The sequence below is a fragment of the Haliotis cracherodii genome, unplaced genomic scaffold (assembly GCF_022045235.1).
Source record: "Haliotis cracherodii isolate W230 unplaced genomic scaffold, xgHalCrac1.p SCAF_21, whole genome shotgun sequence".
NCBI classification, from domain to species: Eukaryota; Metazoa; Mollusca; class Gastropoda; order Lepetellida; family Haliotidae; genus Haliotis; species Haliotis cracherodii.
In genome coordinates this window covers 15,069,508-15,081,751 of record NW_027266277.1, presented here as the reverse complement: position 1 = coordinate 15,081,751, position 12,244 = coordinate 15,069,508, and the positions used below count along the sequence as shown (strand labels likewise).

The following is a 12,244-nucleotide window of genomic DNA, read 5'->3' as shown; positions in this document are numbered from 1 at the left end:
GGGTCATCATAATTTGCGTCATCGTGAGTGGAGGCGTGTCATCTTCTCGGATGAAAGTCGCTTTTGTGTCTCCTATGCAGACGGAAGAGTCAGAATTTGGCGGCGTCGAGGTGATCGTTTCGCTGACAGAAACGTTGTGGAAAGGGATCCATTGGGTGGACCTATCGTCATGATATGGGCAGGGATTGGACATAATGCGAGACTTGGACCTAAGTGCTTTCTGAATGTTGGTCAAGGTCGGGGACACGGCGTCACTGCCCAGCAGTATATCGACCAAGTGATCAGACCCCACGTTCCATTTTTTCACAACAACACATTTTCCAGCAGGACAACGCTCGTCCACATGTTGCCAGAGCTACCATGGCCTTCCTGCAACAACACAACATCCGTGTTCTACCATGGCCAGACCACAGCCCTGATCTGAACCCCATCGAACACTTGTGGCATGAGGTTCAAAGGCGTCTGCACAATGTGCGCCGAGTCCCTACAACTGCCGATAAACTACGCACAGCCGCTCTGGATGTGTGCAAGAGGATCCCTAGGGCCTTCACAAATCTGATCCACTCAATGTACAGGAGAAGTGTGGTGGTGATCAAAGCTAATGGTAGTCACACCAGGTATTGACTGACATTTTGGGTACTGACCCGAAACTGTGTAAGCCCTTTACATTTGATTTTTTTTTTATGTCATCTGCCTTTTAATCCATTAAACTGTCTTCAGTCAATTTTTTGTCAATCTTGACCTATCAGTATTTTTGTCTTTACTGTTGAAAATAAATAACATACTGCATACTCGACTTGCGTTTCTTTTGCGTGTGAGTATACATTTCCATCAAGTACAATACGTCAAAATGGCCGACACGATAAACGTGACGGGAGATATTTCCGAAATTGTTATTTAACCTGTGGCTATTTCAAGCCTTTGGCATCACTGATCAATTGGCCGATCATTGAAAGGTGATTGTAAAGATGTGTCAAATAGATACCAAGGTAAATTCATAGATTGCTGTAGATTGTCACTACGATAGATTGGATTTGTTGGGTTATTTTTCGGGGTTTTTTTTCTCTAGGATGGGTTGTAGCGAGGGTATCCTCGGACGGGCATGCAACCAAACTCTCTGACTTAGCCCAGAGTAAGCTAAGACGCTAAGTTCAAAATGAAAAGGTCTAAATGATGCGAAACAACACGTCTGTGTGAATTCGTACTTGGGAATTCCCTGGGTTTTCCCCCGGAATGTGGAAGTAGTCAGTGTTTACGTCATTTCAAGAATACAGTCACGTGAAAAACGTCGCCTAACCGACCTCTCGTCCAATGGAAAAGCCGTATATCTTGTAATATCTTGTAAACGTCACATTTAAAAAATAGTTACCCTTATAACCAAATGAATCACAACCCATTATCCGATAGAGGTAACTTGCATAGCGGAAGGATATGTTATCACAATAAACTTGGTAACATTGTTTGGTTTGACTTCTTCCATTAACATATAACACAACCCATTATCCGATAGGGGTAACTGTACATAGCCGTTACCACAATAAACTTAGTAACATTGTTTGGTTTGACTTCTTGGCGCGTGTCTGAATTCCATTAACATGTAACATATCCTAAAACTGGCTTATCAGCAAATCTCGCTGCACTGCGCGCGACTGATACTAGAGCAAGGCATGCCAGAAATATGAAACCTAATGCTTCAGAAAGGAAGCCTGAGGCATCACGTGCGTCGGGTGACCAGCGCCATCTGATTGAGTGTTAACAGTTGTACAAGGCTGCTCCGTATTTCGTTTTTCCGTCCATTTTACGCTTGAAAAACTCGACCTTTTTCCGGACACTTTCTAGACGCTCACCAATTACTCAATTTTAATGAATTTCTAGTCGTTTTACGTCCAATGACTATATGCGGGAAAAACGACCTTTTCGTGTTTGCAGTGTAATAGCCACTGGCGCTACGATCGAGCCACGAAATTCCAATCTTGTTCGACAAAAGGCTTGTAACCATTTCATCACTGTTGGCCCACGAATTGAACCACCTATCGTGTGGAGAGATGTCACGGTTGTAGGCCATCCCCATCCCACTATCTACAAACACCTGGAGAGAAAGGCATTTAGAAGTGACAAACATAAGGAAGAGAATCTATGGATGTCAATTTTTTGTTATGAGGAATGTTTCGGAGAATACGCTTACTGATGAATACTTCTTAAAAACTTGAGTGTCTCCAAGGCTGTCTTGGCCGGGCATTGTGCATATCCACCCAAAATATCTAGAAATTTATATGCTGTACAATATGCTGTTTATTTCACAACTGAATCTGTCCTTTCGCGTGAAGAATCCGGGGTAGAATAGGTATTCAGCTGGCCATTCTTGCCGTGAAAGTCGACAATGCTTGTCGAAAGAGATTGATTGGTTGGTTTGTTGTTTCACGAAATATTTCAGCTGTATGACGGCGGTCTGTAAATAATCGAGTCTGGACCAGACAACCCAGTGATTACTATCACGAGCATCGTTCCACGCAATTGGGATCGATGACATGCATCAAACCAAGTCAGCGAGCCTGACCACCCGATCCCGTTAGTCGCCTTTTACGACAAGCATAGTCACCTTTTACGGCAAGCATGGGTTGCTGAAGAACTATTCTACCCCGGAATCTTCATGGGTCCTCCACGAAATCAATTTTCCTTTCACGGAAGGAAAATCAATCTAGCCCACTGAAAAGCTCTGTGGCTTAGTGAGGTAAAATGAAACGTCGGGGGGCATTTTTTCAGGGGCAGATGATGTGATTTAGTTTTATCGAACGAAATTAATTGTCTTGCAAAGAAAATTGCCTGGCACAAAAATGACATTGTTACAAGGTGTTTTTCTTTCTCAAAAATGTGTGTTAAAGTGATAAATAAAATCACATTGTCATCAAGAACGCGGGTATTTATGGCAATTGGCATGCTGATGTGCACAAGAGAAGACACACGATACAAGCTTCTCATTAATCAGGTATTCATTCATAAATCAATTTATGATCGAAATATTGTGAAATTCCGACAATTGTTGAATAGTCTAGATAAATTAATGGTGCAAAACTTAGCCATGTATATATTCCACGAACTGCTATATAGAACCAAATTTAAGTTATAGTTAAAATTGAGTGCAACACCTCCGTCATATGGACGACAGACATGCGGCCTCTTACGGGGACACGGGTTGCCCAGTCGTCTAATGCGCCGCAATTTCCTGTGCAGAGTTGCGTCCCTTGGGCACACCAGAAATCTATGAGTGTGGGTTCGAATCTCGGTTTGTCCCGATTATGTTTCTAGGTTTGTCAGCACCCATCTTCCCGAGGCAAGAGAGTTAACTGACTATAAAAGTCCAGTTTCCACCCCTGCCGAACTAGGCTAGTATTATTGAGTTACATTTTTGCTGGACTAACGAGTCTATGCATAGTCCAATCAAAATCGCGCACCGAAATCGAAATCCGGTTCGTACACTGCCGTACAGATTTCGGTCGATCCGCCAACTCGTTGTCAGAAGATATTTTCCAAATGTTTTCATGTTTTTAATCAAGGGGCTCACGTGATTTGATGCATTTCGCGATGTAAGACCCGTTTTATCAGAATATAGATCGCGATTGTCGATCAGATCTAACTGACCGGACGCCACCATTTTGTGTGAAGCAAACGCAAGTGATACGAGAGGTGGAATCTGATTGGTGCAAAGGAGTGGCTTAGAAGGGACGTGACTGGTAATAGCCACTGGTGGCGCTACGATCGAACCCAGTAATTACAGCCTAGTTCGGCAAGGATGGAAATTGGACTTTTAAAGTCAGTTAACTCTCTTGCCTCGGGAAGATAGTCAGCACCATACCCGTGCTCGCTCGCACAACCATCCACCCACCCAATTACTGACCCTACATGTCCTCATACATTTTCATTTGTTTTCAGACAGATACGGAAGGCAACACGTCGCCAAAGCGATACTGAAAAGAACGGTGAGATTATTTTTATTAAATCAAATCTCCCCGCATAATAAAACAATTGATTCTTTTCGCAAAAGAAACACATTAGCAGTCGAGCATCTATTCTATATGAGATGGTCCGAATTAACTTTTTAAAAATTCCTCAATACGAAAACATGCGGGAACAAAACATAATACTTCATCAGGTTTTAACCAAAGTTAGTATTGTTCAATGAATGTAAATACATGCTACTTTCTATTTGACAACAACTTCTTTATTCTTAGTTACGACGTGTCAAGTATTCATCATCTGATGAAGGGGGAATAAGTAGTCCTTAAACTTCGTTATCCATAAATAAGTTTGTTTGTTTGTTTGTTTATTGTTTAACGCCATACTATACAGTAATGGCGATTGTTAGGATTTAAAATGCATTATGTGTCACTACATTAGCTTAAAAGAGTAGCAATCTCTCTTCAATTCAAAGTATATCTCAATATTGTTTCTGAAAATTTGGCAAATTAACACTTCCTCACAAAAAGGTATGTTTGTTATATTTTCCTAAAGTTTACCTACAGTTTGTCCTTCTCATGTGTTAATAGACTGTGTTTTAAGTATGGCTGTTTTTGTTGTTTTATCCAACATTCGGAATACCAACTATGTGAAAAATGGCATGATTATCAGGTATGATCGAGGTTATGTAGGCAGTTTTGTCCTTCTCATGTGTCAATAGACTGTGTTTTAAGTATGGCTGTTTTTGTTGTTTTATCCAACATTCGGAATACCAACTATGTGAAAAATGGCATGATTATCAGGTATGATCGAGGTTATGTAGGCAGTTTTGTCCTTCTCACGTGTCAATAGACTGTGTTTAAGTATGGCTGTTTTTGTTGTTTTTCCAACACTCGGTATACCAACTTCGTGAAAAATGGCATGATTATCAGGTATGATCGTGGTTATGTAGGCAATTTTGTCCTTCTCATGTATCAATAGACTGTGTTTAAGTATGGCTGTTTTTGTTGTTTTTTCCAACATTCGGAGGAATACCAACTTCGTGAAAAATGGCATGATTATCAGGTATGATCGTGGTTATGTAGGCAATTTTGTCCTTCTCATGTATCAATAGTCTGTGTTTAAGTATGGCTGTTTTTGTTGTTTTTTCCAACATTCGGAATACCAACTATGTGAAAAATGGCATGATTATCAGGTATGATCGAGGTTATGTAGGCAGTTTTGTCCTTCTCATGTGTCAATAGACTGTGTTTTAAGTATGGCTGTTTTTGTTGTTTTATCCAACATTCGGAATACCAACTATGTGAAAAATGGCATGATTATCAGGTATGATCGAGGTTATGTAGGCAGTTTTGTCCTTCTCACGTGTCAATAGACTGTGTTTAAGTATGGCTGTTTTTGTTGTTTTTCCAACACTCGGTATACCAACTTCGTGAAAAATGGCATGATTATCAGGTATGATCGTGGTTATGTAGGCAATTTTGTCCTTCTCATGTATCAATAGACTGTGTTTAAGTATGGCTGTTTTTGTTGTTTTTTCCAACATTCGGAGGAATACCAACTTCGTGAAAAATGGCATGATTATCAGGTATGATCGTGGTTATGAAGGCAGGTGAGAGTCAAACACTGCTGTTGCTTTTTGCATATGTTTTGCAGTGTCCCTAATCCTATGTCTAGTTAAGTACCAAGCAATAGCCGACTGTCTTGTAGTTTATTTCACAGGTTATTCCAAGCTACTTATCCCTTGTGAAGTTGTTTGAATTACCTTGCATAGTGAGTGAGTGAGTGAGTATGGTTTTACGTCGCTTTTAGCCATATTCCAGCAATATTACGGGGGGTGGGGGGTGGGGGGGGGGGGGGGGGGACACCACAAATGGGCTTCTTACATTGTACCCATGTGGGGAATCGAACCCGGGTCTTCGGCGTGACGAGCGAACGCTTTAACCGCCAGGCTACCCCACTGCCCCACAACTGAGACATAGGAAACTAAATGTCCGCAGCCCTGTAGTGTCTGTAGCCCCTATTTTAATATCTGGTATTTGGACTGAACAGTTCAGTTAGTAACTTAACCAAAGGAAATAAGCCTACACTAATCGGACTCTTTCCTTTACTCTCTTCAACTGGTTTTGAATGTTTGGGACATTTTACCACACGTAGTGTCCGTAGCCACTGATTCATAGACATTTAGATTTTGCTTTTTATTGAGCAGTTTCCGAAGATAAAAGTTATCTACCGTATTCGACGTAATAAGCGCCCCGCTCTAATAAGCGTCCACGGCGATATTTGCTAATAAATTGGCCAGTGAACAATCCCAATTAGCACCCCTTCCGATTAATCAATGTACACAATACTTATTTATTCGCGTATAATACGCACTCATGTGTTTTGTGCATACTTAATTATGGGCAATTAAATTCTGGAAAAATATGTCTGTCGTACATAAACATTTCAGGCTGTCAGCATATATCATATGTCACGATATTTATCTTTCAACTCTATTTTTTTCACTAAAATAATATTCCAATAAGAGCCCCCTATTTCTAATTTTGAGAGCGCCCTAGGCGCTTAGTACGTCGAATACGGTATTTGACATTTAACATTAGTTTTTATCTTGTTACAGTTTGTCTGTTCACTAATTAGTCATTTTGCAAAATGTAGTGTCCGTAGCCCTATGGCAGGGCAAGTGAGTCAGTTGCCTCGATATTTATCTTTGCACTTGTTTTTACAACTTTGTCATGTACTACTTAGAAGTTTTTGAAAGGATTTTATAAAAGTTAGTTCATATTGATTACCATTTTTTCAGAAGAGAAACTGATACTTTCAATTTATATACGTCATTTCCAATCATGTTTCGTCTGTTTTCTGAGACATGAAAAAGGCGGTTTACTTTGCAGTAGTCCCTATTGTGTCCATTCAAATAGAAAATATACCTGCCCTCACTGATTTGTTGAATAAACGCCCATGGGATGTGTTTGAGACAAAACCGTATGAAAAAAAAACACATTTTCAGGCATAAAAGTGCTACTATAGACCTTTTATTTTCTTACACCACTAAGCACTTTAATTGCATTTGAGTTTTCAACAAAAGTGCAACAAAACCAAAGTGCAAAAATATGACCCCTGATTTTGACCAGGCCGAAAGTCAAGGCAAACTGGAATTTAAACCCACAATCACTGGATTCTGGAAACCTAAGGGAAGCAACTCTTCGCATAAACGTCTAAGCTGACATTACGTCATATAATTAAAATACTGTTAAGAGCGTTAATTCAGACTGACTCGCTTACTAGATTTAGTGTTATTTTGTACATGTAAAGATCTGGGGGGCACGGGTGGCCCAGTCGTCTAAGGCGCCGCGATTCGTTGAGCAGAGTTGCGTCCCTTGGGCACGCCAGAAACCCATGATTGTGGGTTCGAATCCCGGTTCGCCCTGATTATGTTTCTAGGTTTGTCAGCACCATACCCGTGCTCGTGGGTTTCACCGAAGTGGTAAACGTCTGTGACCTTCATCACTTCGGGCTTTCCCAACCACATTAATCTGACACGCCGTGATATAACTGTAATACTTTTAAAAGCGGCGTTAAACCCAACTCACACACACTCACTCACTGTAAAGATCTGGGTTGGAATTGATTTTCAGCAACCCATGCTTGTGGTAAGAGGCGATTAACGGGAAAAGGTGGTCAGGCCCACTGACTTGGTTGATGCATGTCATCGTATCCCAATTGCGTTGATCGATGCTCATGATGTCCATAACTGGATCGTCTGGTCCAGACTCGATTATTTACAGAACTCCGCCATATAGCTGAAATATTGCCGAGTGCGGCGTTAAACAACAAACAAACAAACATCAAGCAAAAACGAGAGTAAAGGGTTCCTTTACATTAGAAGTAATACTATATTTAACAAAAGCTTTAGTAGTTTGATGTAGTGTGATGACGTCCTTGAGCGACGAACACAAACTTAAAGCGAGGACAACAACGAATTTTCGCAAACATTATGTGAGTCATCTGGGACGATGTGTTGAGGTGAGAGTATTCGAGTTGTGTCTGTTGTTTTCAAACCTTAGCAAGCATGTCTTCTCGTATTATCATGTTCGTCTTTTTCTTTTGTAAGGCTCACGAACAACCCGCGCGGGAGTCTTTCGTCCCAAATGAAGATCTGGAAGTATACGAAGCCAGGCTGAACACATTTCGTATCGCATGTGCTCAAATGGAACAACAAATCACATCAAGGAACCGCTTCATTCACTATCAGACAAACGACATTGACGTCAGTTACTGTTCAGTGCCGAAAGTTGGATGTACATTTTGGGGCAGAGTTTTTCAATTCCTTCTCAGAACTAATAGGTCTCGGGAAGTGTCCAGTCCTTTTGACATAACACGGTACCAAGTACATTTTCTTCCTCTGGTTCATATCAAGGAGATTAAAATAAATCAAAACATCATCGAACATTCAAAACGCTTCTTCTTTGTCAGAAATCCCTACACAAGACTGTTTTCTGCCTATGTGGATAAATTTGTGCTTCCGCAGTTTTTAAGCTTGGAAAATTATGGATTAAGAATAGCGAAGTTCAAAGGCCAAACTATCACCAACCCTAATACCACATGTGTTAATGATCTCAGTTTCAAAGACTTTGTTCAACATCTCGTCATTGGGGACCCGATTGGCAACTATCATTGGAAGCCTATGTATTCATCCTGCAACCCATGCAAACTGTTCCCACATTTTATTGGAAAACAAGAAAGTTTCAACAAAGATGCAAAATACATCCTACGGGAGGTTGGTCTGGGACATATTCTGGAGAAATACTCACATAAGAAGTACATTTCGGATGAAATTGCTCAAATGGTGGATTTCACGTTCTCGTTTCGTGACCGAATGACATCTTTGAGGAGATGTTTTGACGACATTTCCTTAACAGAAAAAATATGGACCACATTTCAAATAAATGGCCACTTAAAACCAGATATGAAGTTCCCGAAAGCAACATTCAAGCGTATTCTTGAAGGCAGTTTGTCAACGAAAGACGCGAAGAAGCGCGTGACAAAGGAATTCGTTAGAGTCAATGAAAATGCACACATATCACACGAGCTCCATTCTACACTGAAGCTTAGATGGATGCTAAAAGCATTCAAATCACTTACAAGAGATACCATGGAACAAATTGCTAAATATTATGATATTGATTTTAAACTGTTTGGATATGAGAAATATCCGAAGGATTTATTTCCTTGGAGGTACACCAACTCCTCTGGATAACCGGAGTGGCAGGGAACGATCACCGATAGACTGCAACGTGAGGTACCGATGCTCATAACGTCAATCACTGGATTGTCTGGCCAAGACTCGATTATTTACAGACCGCCGTCATATAGCTGGAATGTTGCTGAGTGCGGCGTAAAACATGAAAGGTTTGTTCCCGCTGAGAAGGTCTCAAATAACATCATCATTCTATGTAAGCATCAGTACATTAAATGTTTGATCAAGGAACTCGGTATGAGTTACCAGATTTGACTCCAGATACAGCTGACTTAGATCATCCCTTTGCCAGGGTTGAGGTTGAATGTGCGATTGCACGTTCTAAACGTGGGAAGGCTGCAGGACTTAACCTAACTTCCAGCGGAGTCCCTAAAGAATGCGAGCTGTACTGAAATTATGTTTAGATTGTTATCCCACTGTTTCGAAAACAATCTTTGCCCTGATATTTGGCGCATTAGTATTTGATTTATTAATCCAAAGGCAGATACTGATCCTCGTGATGCTCTTGGTTATCGCCTTTCAGTACCATGTAAGATTTATTCAGATATACGCAATACTCGACTTAATATACTGAACAACAAAAGTTCCTGTGACATTGAATACGATTTAATGCAAAGTTACGTTTTACGTTTATACCTACAAGTCAGTAGCGGTATGTTACTACCTGTATTGGTGTTTTGTCAAATAGGTTTCGATAATTCTTCGACTGAAGATACTTTCTGAGAACAACGTATAATTTATAATGCCATTAGAAACATATTCTTGTGTTGACGTGTTATTATCTCACATCACCATGTTCACTCGTGAGATACCTCCCTTCCTTGGCCTAGTTTGAAGACAGGTCAGTTTATGGCTATAGTGACACACCCAATTCTGGCCATGGTAATACTGTTTGATTTATAATACCCATGGTGGATATAGCTTGTGGAAACGCTACCCTTTCTATTTTGTGTTTATTATCTTGTATGTTTTCATACAATCTGTTTTTCCCACAAAGTTTAAAAACATTCAATTCAGTAGGTGATGAACCAGTGTATGATATATATAACAACCTTGACAACAATATGAATCTGTTTAGTTTGGAAAACACTGAATATGGATGACAAAATAAGAATAGTATCAGCAAACTGCAGGGGCCTAGCAGATAAAAGGAAACGTAAAGAAGTAATGAACCTATGGCGAAAGAAGAAATTTTCCATGATATGTTTAAAGGACATTCATATTTCTAAAGAACACGAAACATTACTGAGAAATGAATGGGGACTTCAAAGTATAATAGCGCCTTACAAGTCAAATGCAAGAGGAGTTGCCATTTTGTTTTGTAATACTTTAGAAATAAAAATCCATAGATTTAAACAAGATATTAATGGAAACTATATAATAGCAGATATCACCATAGAGGGCATAAGGTTAACTCTGATTAATATTTATGGGCCAAATCAAGATGAACCTGCTTTTTACAATACTTTGTTCAATAATATTGACGAATTTCATAACGAATCAATGGTTATATGCTGAGATTGGAACTTGGTTCTAAAACCAGAAGTCGATTTGGGAAATTATAAACATATCAACAATCCCAAAGGAAGAAAGTTAGTACTTGAAAAAAAGAAGCTTTGATCTAATTGATATTTGGAGATGGAAAAATCTAGACGCAAAGAAATACACAAGAAGAAGCCTAAACAACAAGCTAGACTTGACTTCCTTTTGGTCTCACAAGACATTGCAAATATAACTATTGACTCTACAATTATACCAGGATACAAATCTGATCACTCAGCAATAACTTTGACTTTTTCAAATACACTTAGCAAAGAAAGAGGTAGGGGCTAATGGAAGTTGAATACATCTTTACTGTTTAACAATGAATATATCCAAATAGTGAAAGATACACTAGAAGAAACAAAGCTAGAATATTCAAGCAGTAAATATTCCAAAGATGAAGCAAGAAAAACTAAAGATCTAAACTTAAAATTAGAAATCAGTGATACTCTTTTTTTAGAAACATTTTTGATGAACGTGAGAGGCAAATCAATATCTTTTTCCACGTATTTAAAGAAAACCAAAAATGAAGAAAGTCAAAACTTAGGGGAAATTTTCAGAATATAAGTGAATCAAAGCTGTCAGACCTGTCTAAATATAAAGTACTTTTTGAAAAATTAAAAGAAGAAGAATCAAGGGGAATACAAATAAGAAACAGAATCCAGTGGTACGAGGAAGGAGAAAAAACATCAAAATATTTTTGTCATCTTGAAAACAGGAATTATACCAGTAAACTAATTAACAGTATTATAAATGAAAAAGGGCAGTTAATAACCTATGGACAATCCATCTTAACTGAACAAAGATATTTTATGAGAAACGATACTCCTCAAGTGGAGAAATAACTAATGAATCCAAAAAATTATTACACAAACTTAACACACCAAAACTTAGTAAATCACAGTTTGATTATTTAGAAGATATGATTAACATGAATGAAATAACAAAGGCCGTAAAATCTTATAACAAATAACAAAAGCCCAGGTATCGATGGATTCCCTGTAGAGTTTTTCAAATTTTTCTGGAAAGATCTTGGAATATGGGTATACAGATATATTACAGAAACATCTAGAAATAACACTTTAAGTCTAACAATGAATAGAGGTGTCATTACCTGTATACCCAAAGGCACTAAAGATAAGCAACTACTCAAAAACTGGCGACCAATTTCTCTCTTCAATTCACTATATAAAATTTTGAGTACATGTATAGCAAACAGAATTAAACCAACACTTAATAATCTTATTCACGAAAACCAAACAGGCTTTATCCCTGGAAGATGTATTAGCGAAAACATCGTGTTTGAGACAAAATTACAAAATAAGCCTGGTTTACTATTACTTATAGACTTTGAAAAAGCTTTTGATATTGTTTCAAAACAATTTACCATGCTGACACTGGAAAAGTTTGGCTTTGGACCTAATATTAGAAAGTGAATATACATACTTATAAATAACGCTTCGTCTTGCATCATACAAAATGGACACT

The 12,244-nt window shown here is 38.9% G+C and overlaps 1 protein-coding gene across 2 annotated transcripts in view; it reads left to right on the top strand.

The window, feature by feature from the left end:
• Positions 1–12,244, top strand: part of LOC139470877 (carbohydrate sulfotransferase 10-like) — a 112,327-nt gene that overhangs the window by 21,793 nt on the left and 78,290 nt on the right. Inside the window, exons 2-3 of one of the 2 annotated variants that reach the window (XR_011653803.1) lie at positions 3,931–3,977; positions 8,069–9,366. Coding sequence is in view for 1 of the 2 variants with exons in the window: in XM_071253197.1 (XP_071109298.1) it covers positions 3,931–3,977; positions 8,069–9,214 (1,193 nt within the window). In the remaining variant the exon portion in view is untranslated. Of the gene's footprint in view, positions 1–3,930; positions 3,978–8,068; positions 9,797–12,244 lie in introns of those variants that run through there. The other variant, XM_071253197.1, reaches the window with a different exon arrangement.